At 29.2% G+C, this 26,568-nt stretch overlaps 1 protein-coding gene across 1 annotated transcript; it reads right to left on the minus strand.

Annotated features, from left to right (window-relative positions):
* Positions 1–21,138: 21,138 nt before the first annotated feature.
* Positions 21,139–24,323, minus strand: LOC139839704 (protein Dr1 homolog). Its single transcript, XM_071829842.1, has 6 exons — positions 23,998–24,323; positions 23,200–23,262; positions 22,452–22,541; positions 22,134–22,228; positions 21,855–21,923; positions 21,139–21,619 (listed from the first exon to the last, which is right to left on the minus strand). Exons 2-6 carry the CDS (start codon positions 23,252–23,254, stop codon positions 21,455–21,457), a joined length of 474 nt encoding a protein of 157 aa, XP_071685943.1. The 5' UTR covers positions 23,255–23,262; positions 23,998–24,323; the 3' UTR covers positions 21,139–21,454.
* Between the last annotated feature and the right edge of the window lie 2,245 nt (positions 24,324–26,568).

Raw genomic sequence — 26,568 nt, forward strand, 5'->3', positions numbered from 1 at the left:
TCATCGAAGAACCCGTCGAAATAATGGATCGTGAGGTTAAAAGACTTAAGCAAAACAAGATACCAATTGTTAAGGTTCGATGGAATGCTCGTAGAGGACCCGAGTTCACCTGGGAGCGTGAAGATCATATGAAGAAGAAATACCCGCATCTATTTCCAGAAGATTCGTCAACACCTTCAACAGCTTAAAATTTCGGGACGAAATTTATTTAACGGGTAGGTACTGTAGTGACCCGAACTTTTCCATGTTTATATATATTAATTGAGATTGATAATTACATGATTAAATGTTTCCAACATGTTAAGCAATCAAACTTGTTAAGACTTGATTAATTGAAATATGTTTCATATAGACAATTGACCACCCAAGTTGACCGGTGATTCACGAACGTTAAAACTTGTAAAAACTATATGATGACATATATATGGATATATATATAGTTAACATGATACTATGATAAGTAAACATATCATTAAGTATATTAACAATGAACTACATATGTAAAAACAAGACTACTAACTTAATGATTTTTAAACGAGACATATATGTAACGATTATCGTTGTAAAGACATTTAATGTATATATATCATATTAAGAGATATTCATACATGATAATATCATGATAATATAATAATTTAAAATCTCATTTGATATTATAAACATTGGGTTAACAACATTTAACAAGATCGTTAACCTAAAGGTTTCAAAACAACACTTACATGTAACGACTAACGATGACTTAACGACTCAGTTAAAATGTATATACATGTAGTGTTTTAATATGTATTTATACACTTTTGAAAGACTTCAATACACTTATCAAAATACGTCTACTTAACAAAAATGCTTACAATTACATCCTCGTTCAGTTTCATCAACAATTCTACTCGTATGCACCCGTATTCGTACTCGTATAATACACAGCTTTTAGATGTATGTACTATTGGTATATACACTCCAATGATCAGCTCTTAGCAGCCCATGTGAGTCACCTAACATATGTGGGAACCATCATTTGGCAACTATCATGAAATATCTCATAAAATTACAAAAATATGAGTAATCATTCATGACTTATTTACATGAAAACAAAATTACATATCCTTTATATCTAATCCATACACCAACGACCAAAAACACCTACAAAAACTTTCATTCTTCAATTTTCTTCATCTAATTGATCTCTCTCAAGTTCTATCTTCAAGTTCTAAGTGTTCTTCATATATTCTACAAGTTCTAGTTACATAAAATCAAGAATACTTTCAAGTTTGCTAGCTCACTTCCAATCTTGTAAGGTGATCATCCAACCTCAAGAAATCTTTATTTCTTACAGTATGTTATCATTCTAATACAAGGTAATAATCATATTCAAACTTTGGTTCAATTTCTATAACTATAACAATCTTATTTCAAGTGATGATCTTACTTGAACTTGTTTTCGTGTCATGATTCTGCTTCAAGAACTTCGAGCCATCCAAGGATCCGTTGAAGCTAGATCCATTTTTCTCTTTTCCAGTAGGTTTATCCAAGGAACTTAAGGTAGTAATGATGTTCATAACATCATTCAATTCATACATATAAAGCTATCTTATTCGAAGGTTTAAACTTGTAATCACTAGAACATAGTTTAGTTAATTCTAAACTTATTCGCAAACAAAAGTTAATCCTTCTAACTTGACTTTTAAAATCAACTAAACACATGTTCTATATCTATATGATATGCTAACTTAATGATTTAAAACCTGGAAACACGAAAAACACCGTAAAACCGGATTTACGCCGTCGTAGTAACACCGCGGGCTGTTTTGGGTTAGTTAATTAAAAACTATGATAAACTTTGATTTAAAAGTTGTTATTCTGAGAAAATGATTTTTATTATGAACATGAAACTATATCCAAAAATTATGGTTAAACTCGAAGTGGAAGTATGTTTTCTAAAATGGTCATCTAGACGTCGTTCTTTCGACTGAAATGACTACCTTTACGAAAATGACTTGTAACTTATTTTTCCGACTATAAACCTATACTTTTTCTGTTTAGATTCATAAAATAGATTTCAATATGAAACCATAGTAATTTGATTCACTCAAAACAGATTTAAAATGAAGAAGTTATGGGTAAAACAAGATTGAATAATTTTTCTCATTTTAGCTACGTGAAAATTGGTAACAAATCTATTCCAACCATAACTTAATCAACTTGTATTGTATATTATGTAATCTTAAGATACCATAGACACGTATACAATGTTTCAACCTATCATGTCGACACATCTATATATATTTCGGAACAACCATAGACACTCTATATGTGAATGTTGGAGTTAGCTATACAGGGTTGAGGTTGATTCCAAAATATATGTAGTTTGAGTTGTGATCAATACTGAGATACGTATACACTGGGTCGTGGATTGATTCAAGATAATATTTATCGATTTATTTCTGAACATCTAACTGTGGACAACTAGTTGTAGGTTACTAACGAGGACAGCTGACTTAATAAACTTAAAACATCAAAATATATTAAAAGTGTTGTAAATATATTTTGAACATACTTTGATATATATGTATATATTGTTATAGGTTCGTGAATCAAACAGTGGCCAAGTCTTACTTCCCGACGAAGTAAAAATCTGTGAAAGTGAGTTATAGTCCCACTTTTAAAATCTAATATTTTTGGGATGAGAATACATGCAGGTTTTATAAATGATTTACAAAATAGACACAAGTACGTGAAACTAAATTCTATGGTTGAATTATCGAAATCGAATATGCCCCTTTTTATTAAGTCTGGTAATCTAAGAATTAGGGAACAGACACCCTAATTGACGCGAATCCTAAAGATAGATCTATTGGGCCTAACAAACCCCATCCAAAGTACCGGATGCTTTAGTACTTCGAAATTTATATCATATCCGAAGGGTGTCCCGGAATGATGGGGATATTCTTATATGTGCATCTTGTTAATGTCGGTTACCAGGTGTTCACCATATGAATGATTTTTATCTCTATGTATGGGATGTGTATTGAAATATGAAATCTTGTGGTCTATTGTTACGATTTGATATATATAGGTTAAACCTATAACTCACCAACATTTTTGTTGACGTTTTAAGCATGTTTATTCTCAGGTGATTATTAAGAGCTTCCGCTGTCGCATACTTAAATAAGGACGAGATTTGGAGTCCATGCTTGTATGATATTGTGTAAAAACTGCATTCAAGAAACTTATTTTGTTGTAACATATTTGTATTGTAAACCATTATGTAATGGTCGTGTGTAAACAGGATATTTTAGATTATCATTATTTGATAATCTACGTAAAGCTTTTTAAACCTTTATTGATGAAATAAAGGTTATGGTTTGTTTTAAAATGAATGCAGTCTTTGAAAAACATCTCATATAGAGGTCAAAACCTCGCAACGAAATCAATTAATATGGAACGTTTTTAATCAATAAGAACGGGACATTTCACCTTACATATAAGGTTGTGCTTGAAATACGCGAGTCATATGCTAGCTTACGTGATACAGGTATTTATTCTTTATCATCTTTTCTGTTACGCTTCGAAGGATAGAAAGGAAATAAGTGGAACAGTAGCAATTAATTTAAACGATGGTGTTGGTTGCACTAGTTCAAAACAGAAATATATGAGCCATTGATAATGGTTCGGGTTAGTTGTTGATCATGGGTTCATGAGGGTGGTGTTTCAAAGTGGGTTCTCGATGGTTGAGGTGACAAAGTGATGATAATGAAGGTGGCAATAAGGTGTTCACTAGTAGTCGATTGATGAGGATGGTGGGTTGTTGATTGTTTTTTATGGGGATGAAAAGGTGGTGGTCGAAAAGTGTTGTAGGGTATTAAGGTGGTGGTTTGGGTTGTTAAACAATGAATACAGAAAAAGATAAAGAATGGTGGAAAAGTGAAGGTGGCGGTCTAGTAGCGTTTAGACAATGGTGGTGGGTTTCTAATTCGTGACAGAAGATGAGCACAGTCGTAGTAGTTCGATAACAAAAGTGGTTTGTAGGTGATAGTGAATAAGTGGAATCTCGAGGTGGTGAAGGTGGGTTTGTTCATGGTTGGTGTTAAACAAGAAAACAACAGTTTTTGTTGGTTGATTGATGACAGAGGTAATGAGTTCAATAATAATTTGAAACAGGAGGAAGAATTAATCGTGAAAAGAGAGAAAGAAAGGTGACAGTTTTGTGATTTACTTAGAAACAAATGTGGCGTTTCATGGTAGCCGAAATATGGTTTGTTTAAGTGATACGGTTTGGTTGATGAAGAGAAGAGGTTTAAGAGATACACTCAATATTTGGTGAAATGAGAAGTGAGTGTGGAGGGTGTAGGAAGAGAAACATAAATAGAAATATGACGTGGGTTCTCCCCCACTTTCATTGTATAAGTATATATATATATAAAGATAGGAAAAGAGACGATTAAAAGAAATATATTAATATACATGCTATCAAAGATAAGGAAATGAAACCGAAAGTGAAGCATAGTGGCTTAGATTCTTCAATCAAACACAGTAATCTTCAATCTAATCACTTTTACGGATATATTCAACCAACATAAAAACATAATAATATATGATATAAACAATTTGACAGATAACAAACCCATCAAAATTTCAAAGTAAGCATAGTACTTCTAATTATAATATTAATTAAAATTTAAAACATGTGATAAGTTTAGCCGTCACCATTTACGGACTGGATTTCGTACTCCGTCGTTAATCAGTGGTGGATAAAAGTCCTCTGAAAAATCCCATATTTTTAAGTTAAATATATTTATTTATTTTGGTTATTATGGTATAAAATTCGATCATAAATTATTAAACAAGAATTAACTCACTGCCCATTCCCGATCCTGAATAAAATATAAAAAGTGTTGAAATTTATTAATTAGCTTCTAAATATATTTTTAATAAGCCTAAAATTTATAGAACTCATTTTCGGATCACCGTTTATTTTAAAATCATATAAGTTTGAATTTAACTTGCTTAATATTAATCAGAACATTAAACGAGTATTACAATAATTTAATATTTATTTTTAATATACTTTATTTATATATATAGATATATATAGATATATTTTAAATAATAATTATTATAATATCCTATTTTTATTTTATTAATTTTTAATAACAACATCATATAATACTTTAAATTATATTTTGAATTATTATTTATATATACATACACATATATCTATTTAGAATTAATTGTTCGTGAATTGTCGAGAGCAGTTGAAGGTCAATTGAATATATGAACATCGTTTCAAAATTTTCTAGACTCAACAATACATACTTTACTTATCGTATCGAAATCATATAAAGATTAAGTTTAAATTTAGTCGGAAATTCCCTGGTCGTCACAAGTATTACTTACCCATTAAAATATTTTCACAATTAACACTTTGTACGAAAGAATTTTTAATTACAATCTTTATAAAAACATATATACATATATATTTTCTTCAGATGTAATCATGGATTCATTAAGTTAATATGATATTAAACTCATTTGGTTTACCGTTAGAACTAGAATACATAATCTCTAAAACATTTAGAGATTACTTAATCGCCATGAAGAACGAAGATAATCGATGTAGAACGATACGTAGAACGATGATTATACTCGAGATACAGAATGAGATGTTGAGGCATGGATTGTTGATGGTACTGGTGCTGTTATTGATGGTATTGTTGGTGCCGGTGATGTTGCTGAAGCTGGTACATTTTGCACCATATTCTCCAAATTTATTTTTCGAGCGTGAAGTTTGTTGACTTCTTCAATTATTCCGGGGTGATTGTCGGTTGGAACGAGCGAATGAATAAGATTAAGAATTTTAGATAGAATATAATCTTGTCGAGATACTCTGAAAATGAGAGAGAAAATGGTGTTTCGAACAGGTTCGCCGGTAAGTGCTTCAGATTCTTCGCCAAGAGGTGAATTCGGTTGGTGAAAGGGATCGCCTTCTTCGCGTCTCCATTGATTAAGTCAACTACGAACCCATCAGATGAATTGGGGATGGCTGATTGGTTGATTTATTCTGGTGACGCTGCTTCCGGAGCTTAGGTGAATATCCATGTCAGAATAGCTGTCGGAATAACTATCGGAATAGCTATCAGAATCTGAGGGACTCGAACTGGTTGAGGGATTCATCTCGTACGATCAGATGAAGGATTCTCGATAAGAAATAGATTATAGGATGTAGATTAGTACCCTGCAATATATAATTTACATATGCATATATAATACTAAAATCCCATAAGTTACGGAGGAATCTACGGAAGCTGTCAGGCAAAGGTAACAATAACAGATACGCTAAGATATGAATTTATCTATACACTGTCTATGCAATAGAGGCAGTAAGACATGTCTAGACTAAGAATGATAAGCTAGTAATTTTCGACTAGAAATGATAAGCAAAACTTTTGACATGCAGACACGGTCGAAGTTCAGACTCACTAATGCATCCTATCGACTTATCAGTTAGACACACTAATGCAGACCTGGTTCGCTAAGACCACCGCTCTGATACCAACTCTAATGACCCATCCTAATCCATCTGGACGAATACATTACATTTGGTGTCACACCCCCCAAAATGGACCAGGGGTAATTGTGACCAATCATATCATAACACAGTTGTATAAACGAGAACGACTCTATATGAGACTTTTTGAATAAAACCTTTGTTAATAAAACAGCGGAAGCAGTAATACATGTTTACATTATTATTAAAACGTAAAATAAATGTTTATGAACTAAAATATAATATGCGATGTGGACTTCATGCAAGCATCAAATCTATCATCACAAAGTTGCAAACAGCTAGCTCAATCATCACCTGAGACAAAACATGCTTAAAGTGTCAACCAAAAAGGTTGAGTGAAATTCACAGGTTTATAAATAATATCCAAAGTTTTAGACCACAAGATTTAGTTTAAAGTTGATTGATATAGAAATATCAATCTAAAAGTGTTGCTGCATTTTGTAATATCGCTACTAAACAAGTTTACCCTATGACACCTTGTACTGTCAGTGTCGTGGAATCATTATTATGTAACCAAAGACCAACGGTCGAATGGTTAGAGACGTTACTCTCAATAGGCCTACTCACAATAATTAAGTTTGCATTTAAACGTAGCAATTGACGATATTACGGTAGGGATTTAGCATGAATCAAAGCATGACAACATAGTTAACAATTTAGTACTTGTGTCTAAGTGTAAAACAGTTATAAAGCAAGCATGTGTCTCACCCCAAAAGTTATAAATAGTTAAGTAAACAGTAAAAGTGGGGCTATGAAAATCACCTTAGTAGCACAAAAGAGTATTCCACGAAAGAATTGAACGAAAGGACGTGATCGAGATCTCAACCTAGAGATAAAACGTATGATCAGACATTGCCTAACAGACAATAGTATATAGTACTATATTGATAGTAATGGTTCACTAAAGAATTTCCATTTTCGGAAGGTTACTATTTATGGAAAGTTTCCACTTATGGTAATTTTCAAATTTTAGAAAGTTCGGGTTAATCTTTAGCAAGACGTTGTATAACTTTACTCAAACTTCGTTGCTATCAAATAAGTCAGGAATGACCAGATGTAACCGGGGGCCCAGGACTCTTGACCAGAATCTAAGTCATGGCATTCGAGATCCACAAGCTTACCCATAAATGGCAACCTAGACATCATTCACTTACGACCGTGAGTAGCGATGAAGTTCACATGAATTGTACATTATCTTTGATTAACCTTCACTTTAGGTTTATATGTTATTATATATATTATATTATATTTATTAATGTATTAACAATTTGATTATCTTATATTATATACTATAAGTTATTATTATTAAATTAGTATAGTTATAAAATAAGTGTTTATTAATAATGTATTGTTATTAACTTACATTATCAGCATTATACTTTATTATATAGTATACTTAGTTATTAACCGTAAGTTATAATAATAATATTAATTTAGTATATGTAATATACTTATGTTAATCGAAAATCATACTAATATATGTTAATTCGAATATTAATTCATTAAATATTATATTTATAATTTTTATAAACTTAGTTAATTATACAATTCAGTAGGATATTTTATAAAAATAATTTTATCAAGTTTTTTTATTTATTTCTCACTTTTCTTTATATATATACTCAGTTTATATTAATCAAATTTAATTAGGAAATAAATATTAAATGGAGCTAAATAAATAATTTTATATTTTTTACAGGTTCTATATTATGTAAAAATGTTATAAAAATTATTAAATCAAATTTTATATCAAAATATTATTTATTTAATGTTTTCTAATTATTTAACCATTGTAATCAGCTTATAATTAAATAAATAGGAAGAATAATTTAAAATTAATTTTTATATTTTTTTTAAAGTATCTAGTGATGCTAATAATCATATAAAAATTTTATAAAAATATTTAATACATTTTTGTATTTATTTTGTATTTTCTTTATTATTTCTCTCGGTTTAGAATAATGCAAAAGTAAATTCTTTTTAAATATTATTCGTCCCATTTATTTAAGTTTTATAATTTTTACTTGTTTATAAAAGTATAATAATCTCAAAAAAAATTTATAATTATTTTTATTACTGTTTAATATTTTATTACGAATTTTATATTGTTTTTATGTTTAAATACTACATAATTCGTATTTAATTATAAATAATATTCCATAAATTATCAAAATTATTTTATACATCATAATACTTATAATACTAATTATAACATGTAAAAATAATTTATATATATTAAATTCTAATTTTTAAAGAATATACAAAAAAATAAAAGTAATTCGATAAAAAAATAGAAAATACCTCAAGTACTTTCCCAAGTTTGTAAGAGAGTTTTTCCAAAGATTTGATACAAGTTTTTATGAAATGGAAGTGGGTATTTATAGGAAAAAAATGGTTGGTGAAAAGAAAAAATATAAATAAAATAAAGGTGCCAATTTTGACAAAAAATAAAAACATGTTAAAAATGTTTTTAATAAGTTTTTGTTTTTGAAAATATTTAGTCAAAATTCATGGGCTCATTATTTAATTTATAAAAAAAAATCTCTTTTTTTTATAAGCTAAAAATATATATATAATGATTAAAATAACTTATCATTTAATTAATAATTATGTTTCATATAATTTTAAATATAATACGCATTAATATTAATATTAACTAAAGTTATTTTATATAATTAGTGTAAACTTTAGTTAACAAAAAGTGTCGACTAAAAATAAATATTTGATCAATGTCAAATTTAATTATATATTACGTATGGATAACAACCATATAGTCAAATTAGTCAATTCAGGTATGGAAATATGAGGGTTGTTATAGTACCTACCCGTTAAAAGAAATTTCGTCCCGAAATTTAGTTGTTGCCATTAATCGGCGTTGTTCGTACATAGATGAGGATATTTACGTTTTATTTGGTTTTCACGTTCCCAGGTATGCTCGGGGCCTTGCGTGAATTCCAACGGATAGAATATTGTTATGTTTCAAGAATTAAAATCATACAAACCATAATTTCTACAAGTTCTTCTACGAAGTGCATTTTATTATTAATGCGGAGATCATTCAAAATGATGATGTTTTACAAGTCATTTCAGTAAATTAGATACATGAAATATGTTATGAATAATATTGTGCTCATTTAAAACCTTGAGCGTTTATGCCACAATATTGGGGCAGATAAGACAGAGAGGAGTTCGTGAAATCATATTCATGAAATTTGATAGAGATCATCATTGTTTACAACAAGAATATCTTAATGATGAATATGAGTTGAAAAATAAAGTTTTATCACTATTTAATAATATGGATAAAATGATTCGATTATAGGAAGCGTATAAACGAAGCTATCGTAAAAGAGTGAATGAGAAAATTAAATGTTCGCCTTAACTTTTGACGTAGTCACGATTGATTTCTGGAATTCAAGGGATTAAAGGAAATCTTCGTAATCTATAAGATTTGATTCTCCGGTATTCACGGAATTTTGAGATTTCTTTGATTAAATGCGGTGAATTGCCTTGATTGACGTGTTTGGAAATTTTGCTATAAATTAGCTTCTTCCGTTTCATTATCTTCACCACTTCTATACTTTCTTCCTAAATTCATACTTCCAAAAGATTTGTTAATATGTTCAATCCTATATTGATACTTGTTATTATATTGACCATATATGCAGTCAATCTTCTTTTTCTTTTACCACCAGAGGAATCTGTTTACTTCTACTATGCTCTTGGGGTTATAGTGCTTTTAATTCTCCCGTGTCTTTATATTGCTATACGCATTGATATACACGGTTTGTAGTTTCGGAGTCGTTATCGGGCTTTATATTTTCCCTTATATGTCAGAGCTTTATGCTTTTGTTTCTTCTTCCCGACTTCAAGTCAAGCGAATAATGGTCCAGAACTCGTAGGTATGAAGTTTCGAATGATCATAATTTATAAAGTAGAAAGGAAAGGTAATAGCACGATTTGATTTGTCAAATTACCAGAATATTCGGAAAAGACCGAATCATCAAGAAAAATATTTTCTTGATATGTTTAGAGGTTAAATAGAATGTAAGAGTCGTGTAACATGGCGAATGATGATTTATACAGTCTATGAATCATCATCTTCCATTAAAAATTTAGCATGACTTACTGTAATATAATCACGTTGGCCTGACGTCATTATATTATACTAACTCATGCTTCAATTCCCAACACTTCTTCAAATCATTCATAATTTAAACTTGAATTTTACAGAATATAGAAACTAATACAGTTTCCTTTATGATGTGATAAAGATATCGCAAAGAGATAATTAATTGCGAACAAGAATCGTTATGATGATATCATCAGAAATATAGAGGATATTTATGATGATATTTTGGAATTTCTAAGTTCGAAAGTTGATGAAGAAAAATTTTCTGCAAGCTTTTAACATGACTTCGGAGCAAGATATTCTCTAAAGAATTCATCGGATCCAGAATTACCTGGATTCTTTGAATATAGGGTTTGGTCCTTGTATTTGTCCTTGGTCTCCTCCATGGTTAGCTCAATCCGTTTTTCAGATCCAAATTTTCTTTTGAGCTTTTCCAACGTACTATTCTTTATTATAAAACTTTTGGCCATTGAGACCATCTACAATTTTGCTGTTTCCTCTGCATTTAATGCACCCATATTTGAATCATTGGTTATCAATCCGAGATGGTTTCAATAAATTTCGTTTTTAGATGATTAAACGCTGATTGTAATGGTCAACGGATCTAATGGTTGATGAATAGGCGTTGTTGATTTCAAAAGAAATGAACGATAATTTCGGTGGTTTGATGTGATAATTCATCATAGAATACGAATGAATATATATATATATATATATATATATATATATATATATATATATATATATGAATTTAGTAATCTTTAGGAAGATAACACCTGCTAAAGCTTTACTTGGATTCTGATATGTCAAAATTAGAATATGTAATTGAATTTGTACGAAAATGGTTGTTCTTTAGTGAACGGATACATATATCTTGTGAACGTAAGTAGTATAGTTACTGATTATTGAATCAGAATTGAAGAATGTACAATGCAACATATTAATGTGAGATATAAATATTTCTCGGGTATTACCTACCCGTTAAAATATTTTCACAATTAACAGTTTGTACAAAAGAACTTTAATTACAATCTTTATGGAGATATACGTTCATATATGTATTCTTCAAATATAATATAGATTTAATGAGTTAATATAATATTAAAATCATTTGATTTGCAGTTGGAACAAGAATAAATAATCTTCAAAACTTGAGAGATTACATAATCGTCGCAGAATATTTCTTTAATGGAGTTATGAATCAATACTTCATCGTTCATTGTTATTGATATACCTCGGTATATGATGTTGGTGCTCGTGGAATTCTTGTGAAATTCACAAGACACGAATAATGTTTTCTAAAAATTTTTGAGTACATCGAAAATGAAAGTGTAAAATCAGACATGTATTTGAATAATACACTTGATTTATTATGAAATGGACTTTATTGTGCTGAAGCAGTGATTAACGATCATTAAGTCATTAACGAAGGATGTACATTATAGCATATTAGTGATATGAATTAACCAAGTAGTACATACTAGTTAAGATTTACACGTAATAGCTTAGTACGAAAAGATTTATTATTGTTTCAAACCATATATATATAAAGTATACATAGATAATTCTTCAGGAAGAATAAGTCAATACATCTTAACTCATTATTACTAATATTACTTGGTATCTATGGGGCGTATGATGTTGATATCCGAGGTACTGAGTGTGATGTTGTGGCGTGAAATGCAGATGTTGTTGTTGGTGATGCTGATGCTGTTGGTGGTGATGCTGATGGTACTGGTTATGCTGCTGGTGCTGCTGCTGGTGTTCGTAGGTTTCGTACCATATTCTCCAGAGCCACCACTCGAGCGCGAAGCTCGTTGACTTCTTCTATTATTCTGGGATGATTGGCAGTTCAGACAAGTGGATGAATAAGATCTAGAATTTTAGATATTATATATTCGTGACTGGATATCCTGGAAATGAGGGTGAAAATAGTGTTTCGAACGGGTTCGCCGGTAAGTGCTTCAGGTTCTTCACCAAGAGGTGAATTCGGTTGGTGGAAGGGATTACCTTCTTCTTGTCTCCATTGATTAAGTTTACTACGAACCCATCCCCAATTCATCCAAAATAGATGATGGCTGATTGGTTCGTTTGTTCCGGTTACGCTGCCATTGGAGCTCGAGGAATCGGTTGAGAAATCCATATTATGTGATTTGATTTAGGGTTTGATATGAGATTAGTGTTGAATACTGGATGATATATTCATCTCCTTGTATATGTAGCAAAACGATTTCCGTAATTTACGGAGGAAATTTAGGAAAAGTGTTAGACAAAGATTATTGGGATAGATACGATAAGATATAATAAGATATGATGTGTCTATACTCTAATAATGGTAGTAGGACGTGTGTAGATGATAAGTATGTAATCTGATAATCTTTTGATTAAAGATTTTCAATTCGTAATGTCCTATTCAGTTCTAGGGGCTTGAGCTATAGGATCCTTTAAATCAGTAATCCAAACGCTTTCTATTCTATAGTTTCGTAGACGTCATCCGTCAGGAAAATTCAATGATCAAAACAACAAGAAAGCAAAGAAAGTAATGAATATGAATAGTGATGACATTATAATGTCTTTGAGATTCTCGATAACTCAATAACATTTTCTGGTTCGCAAACCGATGCATAAAGGCATAAGGCATATAGGTACGTGATATAACAGGGAGTTATATACGTTTAAATATGAATAGTAACAAATATAGGAGTTTCAAAATTCATGGATAATATTTCATGTAATACATATGTAATACACAAACCATGATAGATGACTTAGGAATGTCAAGAATTTCAGAAATCGTAGTGTCGCATTTAAATGCGGTGGCGTAATTGGATAGTACTTAGAAAAGTGAACAGAGTTCTTAGATTGACTTGGCATTCTAAGATAAGTAAAGTTTCTAAAGTATAGTGTAGCATTTAACAATTAAAGGCAATAATTAAAGGTACTATAGTCAAGGAAAGTTGTAGTCCTACATTGCTAAGGTACCTAATTGTATAAAGCACACTTAAAATGCAATCCTGGTTCTCTACAACAGCACTGCTCTTATACCAATCTGTCACACCCCCCAAAATGGACCAGGGGTAATTGTGACCAATCATATCATAACACAGTTGTATAAACGAGAACGACTCTATATGAGACTTTTTGAATAAAACCTTTGTTAATAAAACAGCGGAAGCAGTAATACATGTTTACATTATTATTAAAACGTAAAATAAATGTTTATGAACTAAAATATAATATGCGATGTGGACTCCATGCAAGCATCAAATCTATCATCACAAAGTTGCAAACAGCTAGCTCAATCATCACCTGAGACAAAACATGCTTAAAGTGTCAACCAAAAAGGTTGAGTGAAATTCACAGGTTTATAAATAATATCCAAAGTTTTAGACCACAAGATTTAGTTTAAAGTTGATTGATATAGAAATATCAATCTAAAAGTGTTGCTGCATTTTGTAATATCGCTACTAAACAAGTTTACCCTATGACACCTTGTACTGTCAGTGTCGTGGAATCATTATTATGTAACCAAAGACCAACGGTCGAATGGTTAGAGACGTTACTCTCAATAGGCCTACTCACAATAATTAAGTTTGCATTTAAACGTAGCAATTGACGATATTACGGTAGGGATTTAGCATGAATCAAAGCATGACAGCATAGTTAACAATTTAGTACTTGTGTCTAAGTGTAAAACAGTTATAAAGCAAGCATGTGTCTCACCCCAAAAGTTATAAATAGTTAAGTAAACAGTAAAAGTGGGGCTATGAAAATCACCTTAGTAGCACAAAAGAGTATTCCACGAAAGAATTGAACGGAAGGACGTGACCGAGATCTCAACCTAGAGATAAAACGTATGATCAGACATTGCCTAACAGACAATAGTATATAGTACTATATTGATAGTAATGGTTCACTAAAGAATTTCCATTTTCGGAAGGTTACTATTTATGGAAAGTTTCCACTTATAGTAATTTTCAAAATTTAGAAAGTTCGGGTTAATCTTTAGCAAGACGTTGTATAACTTTACTCAAACTTCGTTGCTATCAAATAAGTCAGGAATGACCAGATGTAACCGGGGGCCCAAGACTCTTGACCAGAATCTAAGTCATGGCATTCGAGATCCACAAGCTTACCCATAAATGGCAACCTAGACATCATTCACTTACGACCGTGAGTAGCGATGAAGTTCACATGAATTGTACATTATCTTTGATTAACCTTCACTTTAGGTTTATATGTTATTATATATGTTATATTATATTTATTAATGTATTAACAATTTGATTATCTTACATTATATACTATAAGTTATTATTATTAAATTAGTATAGTTATAAAATAAGTGTTTATTAATAATGTATTGTTATTAACTTACATTATCAGCATTATACTTTATTATATAGTATACTTAGTTATTAACCGTAAGTTATAATAATAATATTAATTTAGTATATGTAATATACTTATGTTAATCGAAAATCATACTAATATATGTTAATTCGAATATTAATTCATTAAATATTATATTTATAATTTTTATAAACTTAGTTAATTATACAATTCAGTAGGATATTTTATAAAAATAATTTTATCAAGTTTTTGTATTTATTTCTCACTTTTCTTTATATATATACTCAGTTTATATTAATCAAATTTAATTAGGTAATAAATATTAAATCGAGCTAAATAAATAATTTTATATTTTTTAAAGGTTCTATATTATGTAAAAATGTTATAAAAATTATTAAAACAAATTTTACATCAAAATATTATTTATTTAATGTTTTCTAATTATTTAACCATTGTAATCGGCTTATAATTAAATAAATAGGAAGAATAATTTAAAATTAATTTTTATATTTTTTTTAAAGTATCTAGTGATGCTACTAATCATATAAAAATTTTATAAAAATATTTAATACATGTTTGTATTTATTTTGTATTTTCTTTATTATTTCTCTCGGTTTAGAATAATGCAAAAGTAAATTCTTTTTAAATATTAATCGTCAAATTTATTTAAGTTTTATAATTTTGGCTTGTTTATAAAAGTATAATAATCTCAAAAAAAATTATAATTATTTTTATTACTGTTTAATATTTTATTACGAATTTTATATTGTTTTTATGTTTAAATACTACATAATTCGTATTTAATTATAAATAATATTCCATAAATTATCAAAATTATTTTTATACATCATAATACTTATAATACTAATTATAACATGTAAAAATAATTTATATATATTAAATTCTAATTTTTAAAGAATATACAAAAAAATAAAAGTAATTCGATAAAAAAATAGAAAATACCTCAAGTACTTTCTCAAGTTTGTAAGAGAGTTTTTCCAAAGATTTGATACAAGTTTTTATGAAATGGGAGTGGGTAGTTATAGGAAAAAAATGGTTGGTGAAAAGAAAAAATATAAATAAAATAAAGGTGCCAATTTTGACAAAAAATAAAAACATGTTAAAAATGTTTTTAATAAGTTTTTGTTTTTGAAAATATTTAGTCAAAATTCATGGGCTCATTATTTAATTTATAAAAAAAAATCTCTTTTTTTATAAGCTAAAAATATATATATAATGATTAAAATAACTTATCATTTAATTAATAATTATGTTTCGTATAATTTTAAATATAATACGCATTAATATTAATATTAACTAAAGTTATTTTATATAATTAGTGTAAACTTTAGTTAACAAAAAGTGTCGACTAAAAATAAATATTTGATCAATGTCAAATTTAATTATATATTACGTATGGATAACAACCATATAGTCAAATTAGTCAATTCAGGTATGGAAATATGAGGGTTGTTATATTTGGTTACATCGCGAGGTACTTGACCTCTATATGATACATTTTACAAACATTGCATTCGTTTTTAAAAGACAAACTTTCATTTCATTTAAAGTTGACGGCATGCGTACCATTTCATAATATATCCAACTATAATTGACCTAATAATAATCTTGATGAACTCAACGACTCGAATGCAACGTCTTTTGAAATATGCCATGAATGACTCCAAGTAATATCTCTAAAATGAGCAAATGTACAGCGGAAGATTTCTTTCATACCTGAGAATAAACATGCTTTAAAGTGTCAACCAAAAGGTTGGTGAGTTCATTAGTTTATCATAATCATTCATTTCCATAATTTTAATAGACCACAAGATTTTCATTTCTCATAAATATACGTCCCATGCATAGAGACAAAAATCATTCATATGGATTGAACACCTGGTAACCGACATTAACAAGATGCATATAAGAATATCCCCTATCATTCCGGGAAATCCTTCGAACATGATAAAACAACATCGAAGTACTAAAGCATCCGCTACAACGGATGGGGTTCGTTAGGCTCAATAGATCTATCTTTAGGATTCGCGTCAATTAGTAGACTGGTTTACTAATTCTTAGGTTACCAAGTAAAAGGGGCATATTCGGCTTCGATCATTCAACCATATAATGTAGTTTCGATTACTTGTGTCTATTTCGTAAAACATTTATAAAAGCAGCGCATGTATTCTCAGTCCCAAAAACATATATTGCAAAAGCATTTAAAAAGGGAGCAAATGAAACTCACTCTACAATATTTTGTAATAAAAATATTCATACGACGATACTGAACAATGCAGGGTTGGCCTCGGATTCACGAACCTATATCATTCATATATGTATTAAAACATATTCTTATTAGTAATATAATTGTTATATTTATTACTTTATAAATTTCATTATTTATTTATATATTTTCATTTTCATACATAATAATTTTAATATAATTAAGTTGTGTATATTAAAGATATCTTTATATATATAACCTTCAATTTTTATACTTACAATCTTATCCATACTTTTTAAACTTTTATTTTCCTAATTATAATTATTTTGTTAATAATATTATAAATATTACTGATGATAATAAAAAATGATAGTTTTTAAGGATTACAAAAATATAATTTTAGTAAAAATAATATACATGATAATAACTTTAAGTAGTAACAATACCTATAATGAAAATTCATAATAATAATATAAATGAAAATATTTATAATAATAATAATACGAGCAGTAATAATTCAATAATAGTAGTACTAATAATAATACTATTAGTAATGATAATACTAGTAATGTTTAAGATTTTAACAACATTATATTTATTGATTTCTACATAGATAACAATAATAGTAATGAAAATATTAACGAATAACATTACTTTTAATCGTAATCATGTTAATAATAATAATAATTAATAATAATAATAATAATAATAATACATAAAAATGATAAGATTATGACGATAATAATTTTAGTAACAACATTAATAATGATAATAGTCATATTTGTAATGATAATTATGATAATAACAATAAATGATAACTACTACTTATTTTTTGTAATAATAATAATAATTTTACTAGTAACACTAACAATCGTTAATAATAACAATAACAATAACAATAATGATGCTAGTAATAATAATAATAATAATAATAATAATAATAATAATAATAATAATAATAATAATAATAATAATAATAATAATAATAATAATAATAATAATAATAATAATAATAAAAGGTATACCCTTAAAATCTTCTCTAAAAAGAAATGCCCATGACGGAACTCGAACCCGAAACCTCTCGCATACCCGCTAACACCAAAGACCGTTACTCCGTATTTGTTTTCCTGATTAAAACCGTATCCTAAAATGTTTAACCCATTTGTTTTTGTCTTCATCTCCTACCAGTCGACCAGCGTGAGATCGACCCAGCTTCAAACTTAATTTCAATCTAAATTTATGAATTACGAATTGTAATTGAAACGTGTTCATCCGTTTTGGTGCTTTAATTAAATCAGAAGAATAAGAAATAAAAAAAAATAGAAGCAGGCCATGAAGAACTCGATTGAACTCTAAATCCAATTCAATATTATAGGAAGTTTTAGACCATGATTATAACACGAAAAGGTTGTTAAATCATCATTAAAAAACTTTCTAAAACTTCAATTTTAACTGGAAACATCAATTTGATTACGAATTTCTTCGTAAACAAATCCTTTGACTTTTGACTTTTAAGGTTTGACTCAAAGAATTCGAACTAGTTATAACGAATTGAATCCTGAAATTTTGTAGAAAGATTGAGTAAACGAATTCTAACAAAACCACATTTACATTTTTTGGAATTTATCTCAAAATCGAGCCTTTTAAATTCTTGTACAACGAACAGAGCAGTTTAGCTGCTCTTCCTTTTTTTTTTTTTTTATTTTGATAAATTGAAGTGGATACTGATATGTGTGATCTGTAATTGATAAAGTGACATTATTTCGCCTCCTTTGCAACTGGATTCGATTAGGTATATAGTCAATTGAGTAGTTGGTATTGATCGGCAGCTTATTTACCATCAGGCACAAAAAATTTAATAATAAAAAAGATAAAAGGGGAATTGATTGGTAATAGATTGGTACGAACGAGAGGGATGGTTAACAACTTGAAGACATAAACGAATTTCTCTATAGTTTCGATTGAAATAGCTAACAGACTCTTGGATTCTTATGATTTTGATTACGTATTAGTTTATTTATTTATATAAATGATCGTGATTATATAAACTAATATCTGAATCTGTATTTATAGATATATATAAGTCTGTATTTCGTGTAAGTATATGTATTTATATATATATATATATATATATATATATATATATATATATAACTGTATATATATATATATGTATATATATATTAAACTCTTTAACTTTTGATATTTAACAAATATAAATATTAATAAAGTAATTAGTAATATTAATTGATAAATAATATTATTACTTAGAAATAATTGATGATTTTAAGTAATTTGATTACTAATAATAATATTAAAAATGATAATACAATCTTATTAGTTATAATAATGTTAATACTATTAATGATAAATATAATATAATAACTTATACATATCAAATTATATTTATATATATATATATATATATATATATATATATATATATATATATATATATATATATATATATATATATATATATATATATATATATATATATATATATATATATATATATATATATATATATATATATATATATCTTTAGTATTTAAAATAATAATTTTAACTATAAAGTACTGATAATAATATTAATATAACAATTATTTTCAATCTTGCACTTAAAGGTAATTTAATTATATAATGTATGTTATATCACAATGAGTATTATATTGATAAATCGTAATAACAAAAAAATTTAAAAGAAAAATTTATTACTAGTTATATTAATAATGTTATTAACAATGATAATAATACTAATAATAATGTAACAACTCAAATGTATAAATTTTCATATAACATAATTAATAATGCTGACATAAATATTAATATTAATATTTATAATAATAATGAAAGTATTAATATAATATAATAACTATATTTTAATTTGTATTATATATTATTAATTATGTAATATAATCATATATATAATATGATAACCTTTATTGAATATTTATTATTTATGAATTATATATACTTATTACAATGTACATGTAATAATAATTAGTCATAACAATCATATATATTTATATATAGATTCATTTTAAATTTACACTTAATTATTTTGTATCCTATTTTACATATTTAATTTTTAATGCTAACTTATATTTTATAATTTCAATTTAATATACATATACTTACCTTAATATATATATATATATATACAAACAATTGTTCGTGAATAATCGGGAATGGTAAAAGAGCAAATGCATTCATGAATACTGTTCCAACGTTTTCGAGACTCAGCATTACTGACTTTGCTTATCGTGTTAAAAATATATAAAGGTTAAGTTTAAATTTGATCGGAAATTTTCGGGTCGTCACATCTGAATGACTATAAGTAGTTGTTTGATAATCATTTTGAATTAATAATGTTAATAATGTAAATTTACCTTATTAACATTTATATGAATAGTAACTTGAACTACAATATAGTTGTTTAATTAACTGTTTTTGATATTTGATATAATTTAAAGACGATATTACATAAATTTATTTGATTAATGGTTAAGAGACTATCTCAGCTTCGAACGGTTCAGCACTGAATATCTGAACTATTCAGCACCATATGTCATTCAGATGTCAGAAACAAACGCACTGAATGTTGAATAGTTCAACATTCATCGGTCAACACCAATAGATTCCATTAAGAGGTAAACAAATAGATTTTGTTCATTCATCAGTCAACACCAATAGATTCCATTAATAAGTATATTAGCTCGTAAAAACATTGATAATCAGTAAGAGTGACCAGTTGGTAGATTTTGTTCCAAGGACAAACATGTACTCGTAAGGAAAGAACATTTTAGCCTGGTAAATTTTATATCTGGAAACATATACTCCGTATTACTTTTAAAAAGCTTTTATATTTAATGTTGAATTAATTGTAATTGACATCATTCTAATTTGTTTTCATGAGTCGAAATACAAGTATCCTCCATTCGATTTCATTACATTACATTTCCCTGTCACATTTCTAGAAATCAAGAAATATAACCATATTCTGCTCTGCTGCAACACGACAAACTATCCAGCTAACAATCTCACTAATTACAGCAAACATATAGACAAATTAGGAGGTGCGGATAATGCTAACATTCAAACAGAGAAACTAACTCAGGCGGCGGACTTTGTACATGATAGGAAAATATGCTAAAATGGCCTGTTTAAGATTTAACTAGGAGTTGGCTTCCAAACTAGGTTCTACTTCTGGTGGCTTGGCTGTGGTTGCAACCCCATTCATTCTAGCTCGTGCTTCCGCAAACATCCTCTGCTGCTCTGCTAATGCTTGTTCTTCCGTCATCTCTGCTGCATTTGAGCACTTGCCACTTCTCACAGTGTCCTGCCCAAAAGCGTAACCCATTTTTCAGGTCAGGTTGAATCACAAATAGCAATAATCTAAATTTTCAACGAAAATGGCTTATAAAGTTGTAAAATAAACTTCGTCAATGATCCATTTGACAAATATATGAGAGACCCAATGTGACCAATTCAAATACATATAGCTGACAAACAAAAGACATCATCTGAGAGATTCATTTGAGGTCATAAAGCAATTATAATATTAGAAATAGTACCATTGTTTCAAGTTTGTGTTGTTCGTATGCAGCATAAACATCTTCTATGTATTCGCTAAAACCTAAAACCTGAAAAATCAATCACATAATTAGCTTGATATCTAAACAAAACGGTCACCGGTAACAAGCAACTAACAAAGATGTATATATGGTGAATGTATCAAAATGCCAATTATGATGTCATCATCTAACAAAACTTCTATATTGTACTAATAAGTAATAAGTGTAGAAAAAGTAGGTCAAGCATTCATATCAATGTTTTGTATACATCTAACCAACCTCTAATGCCTTGAGTACATGCTCTGGTGCAATTGTTTTTTTATCGTCTCGCCCACAAACCTCGTTTGACTCGGATGAAATAAGATTAATGAACTCTGCATAGTGAAAAGTAACGGGTTTAGTCAACTGGGAGGAATGACGTTCGGGTGAGTATCAGAAAGACTTCATATATAGCTAACTTTTACAATCAACGATTAACCATGAACAGCATATTATAAGTTTAAAACTTTTACATCACTGTAGGTTCAAAACATATTGGAAAGGTGTAATAACGTAAGATTATAGAATACATAATGTGTAAAAGGGAACTAGTCTCACCAACACAACACTCAATTAATAAATCTTGAGTATCTCTTGCAACACGTACATCTGGAGGCAACATTTCCTTAATTATCTTAGTCATCGTAGCTGCAATTGAACACTTTGCATTAGCATTTACGTGCTCCGTCAACAGATAGTGAAACAAACAGTCCAGATCAACAAGACGACGTACACAACCCGCAAGTATTTCACATGTTTATTAACTTTTGTACATCAGGCATATTAACATATGTACACTAATAAAAAACTGTACTTCAACATATATTTGCATTAACGACTCGGCAAAAAAAAAATTACTGAAGTAGACGAATTTTAGCAACCGCAAACCGACACATGTTTTAACAAAAGTCAACAGCTACATGAATAATGATTAGTAGCTTGCTTGACAATAAGTAAATAAAAACAAGACTTTTCAATACATCACATTAGAAGATAGCATAGAGTACACCCAAATATATAACTTTGTGGTGATTATGTGTGAGTGATTAATTAACAATATAAACATGTATTCCTACCCCAAATTACGCAGACGACGAGTAACACAAATAATTCAATGCTAAAATATAAATAAATAAAAAAACCGCATATATCCATGGAAAAAATATTTAGTATGTATACTACGGAGTACAAACCAACTAGGAGGATCACACCAAAAAATAAAATAAAAATACATACTAATATGTTTAAGCAGCAGACCAAGATTAAGTAGCAATCAACAAGCAACAATAGCTTAAACAAAACAAACCTTTTGGTAAAGAAGCATCCTCTTTCGTCTTGCCAACAATATCTATAGGATCCATTGTTCACCCTTCAAATCAGCAAACAAACCAACTCATCACCAGATCTAAAACACCTTTCAATATAACCACATATCTGATACAGTAAGATTATAGATCTGCCATATATATCAACAAATTTCATTTCTAACTCACTTAGTAACAGAGACGCAAATAATTATCAGATCTATAGCCGAATAAAGTAACAAATCAAATACACAAATATATAAATCCAAACAACAGAAATTTCAAACACATTGAAAACATCAAAATCTTCAAATATACAGTAATCGTACCGATAATTTTTTTTTAGTAAAATCATAAATCTTATGCCTAGAAAATCAACAGATCTAATATATATATATATATATATATATATATATATATATATATATATATATATATATATATATATATATATATATCAAAAAATTCATTATTTAGTCAAACAATTGAACAGATAAACTCTAGTAATCAACAGATCTACATCATAATTCGGTAGAACCTCATTTCCAAATCACAAAAAAACAGATCTAATAAAATCATAACTCACCGATCTAACAAATATATAAATAAATTCCGTATTAAAAAAATTATTGTAAAAAAAAAAAACAACCGTCAGATCTAAAAAAAATACAAATTACGTAATATAAAGAAGAAAAATCCATACAATTTTACAATCGACGGATCTATACAACGTTGAGCTGAATCAAAGATCTAAATAAAATAACAATAAACAGCAAAAAAGCAAGGGTTGACAAACTCACGGAGAAATCAAAATCGAGTAACAACAGGACGAAGACGTATCACAGAAGGAACCAAATCAATCGAAATCAAGCCGGAAATAAACGATCGGAGGTTGAAACGATGGAGCATGATGGTTGTTCGATATAGAGGGGTGGGGGAGAGGCGACCAGCGCAAAAATCAAAACTCCTCCAGGTAATGGATTATTCACGCGCTGTAACGCGCGTGGGATATAGAATAATGTGTGGACCACGTGAGTACCGTGAGGTTGGGGGCGCGTGGATATGACGCGGATAGAGGTTAAGTCGGGAGTGGTTGGCGATGAGATCCATGAGCAAGGGTTTTTATAGTTTTGAAGGGGTAAGAGGAATATGAAATAAAATTGATGACTTTAATGAAAGGTTGGGAGTGAGAAACGGAGCGAAGTGAGTGGATCTTTCGGAGTTTTTCCAATCACCGTGAGCCACCCATGGTTATATCGGGTCGGGTCATGTGAAGAATCACTGGGGACATATCAAAGGTAACGATGATCTCACGTTGTTTTTTTTTTCTTTTCTAATTAAAAAACCTAAACTTTATAGTTTATAACCATAAACTTTAATCAAAAATAAAATAAACAACCAAAAGTACAAAATAGAGCTGTCTCACATCGTCTTTTAAAGTTAGCTAAACCAAAAAACCTAACAACTATCTAAAGGTGAGCTGAAGTGAACTAAACGAACATAATCGAGCAACCAAACTACCAAAACTAACAATAGAACAAATGAGAAAAAATACAACCATCCAAAGAACAAAAGAAGGACCCAAAGCAATCCATAAACACACATCAAACCGAAATAGAAAACCGATAGACAATCGACCAAAGCAAACTAACTGAAATCTCATCAAGGGCGACCAAGAGCATTTGCGGCAAGTGAAGCCTTCTTCCCTCTCAACCTCGACCATCAAACCTTCTCGGCATCCTTTCTCGTGGCTACTTGCCCGATCGAGGCTTATAAGAGAACTCCGGCGAGCCTGCCGTAAACATATTAGAGGATCTAACAAGTTCTGGTTCAACCATGTGGGGACCAAGAATCTTTTCAGAAAATCCTTTGTAAACATTAGACGAACATCCTCCTTCTGGTTTATCTTTCTCATTTTCTTTTAAACAATGGAATCACTGGCGGGGTCCAAACACGATATCGAAACCCACCCACCCGATCATTTCCTTAGACGAACCATTACAGTGTTACAACCCCTTAGGAGGAAACTCCCATGACGAATCCATACGGATATCGTGTGTGGTAAAACCCCCTCGGGCGAGGCTCAAACGCATAGACGTCTGAAACCTTTGAGGCCCATGAAATGGGCAGGTTGAGAGTCGAACCTCTGACCTCCCTTATGAGAAGTCAACTCACCACCAATGCACTAACACCTGCGAAAAGAAAAAAAACATTCAATGTTTCCCGACCAGAGCATAACACCTTTTCTTCTTCAACTGACCTGCGTCAACTGCATCCTTATTTAGATTCAATCTCGAGTTGTCCGCCTCGTTCGGCCAATTAGGGAAATTTGGCCCAATCAAAGTATCCAACCTGCTGTTCAAAGCGCAAATACTACCAGCTTCCTTTGAAATGCCATTAACAACGTTCACATGCCCAACAATAATTTCCCCAATTGGCCTACTATTATAATTTAACATCCAACCCATCATTTGTTAAATCCGGCACGTCAACAATAGTAGCGGATGGGATAGGGCAGTTAATAATATGTTCAATTACAACAATAGGTTTATACCTTTTACATCATGCGATGGGCCAAAACCAGGTGTCACATACGACTCATCATCGGTGACGAATTCAGGAAGAAAATTCATGGGTGCCAATAAAAAATTCCAAAGCTAACTAAATTTGAAAATGTACTTTAGTGTTTGTTTACTTCAAAAAATACATAAATCCTAGAAATATATGGGATTCTATAGTTAAATTTACGGGTGTCCCATAAAATTTAATGAATATATTGTAAAAAAAAAAAACACCTACGGTTAAGGACCTTACAACTGTGTCGGTAGAATCCTCCTTGCTCATCATCAACAAAAAAAAATTCACGAAACACCAACGGATCAGCAACCTCATCCGGGATCACATCCGAATCCGAATGAATCACACCTAAAGTCGCTTTTATTTTTACCTTATTTGTTAATGCATATCTCCGATGTAGAATGTGACGACCCGGAAATTTCTGACCAAATTTAAACTTAATCTTTGTATGATTCCGATACGATAAGCAAAGTCTGTAATGTGAGTCTCAAAAATTTTGAAACTATATTCATGAAATCAATTACCTTTAGACTGTGTCCGGCGATTCACGAACAATAGTTATGATTATATATATATATATATATATATATATATATATATATATATATATATATATATATATATATATATATATATATATATATATATATATAATAACTTGCAACATTAACAAAGTATTAAATGTATAATGTTATACTTTGAATTTAATTGTTTAAGGTATATAATTAATACATTCAGCTAAGTAATAAAAACTGGATATGTAAAACATAGTTATATATAGTAATTTGAATATG

The sequence above is a fragment of the Rutidosis leptorrhynchoides genome, chromosome 4, assembly GCF_046630445.1.
Source record: "Rutidosis leptorrhynchoides isolate AG116_Rl617_1_P2 chromosome 4, CSIRO_AGI_Rlap_v1, whole genome shotgun sequence".
Taxonomy (NCBI): domain Eukaryota; kingdom Viridiplantae; phylum Streptophyta; class Magnoliopsida; order Asterales; family Asteraceae; genus Rutidosis; species Rutidosis leptorrhynchoides.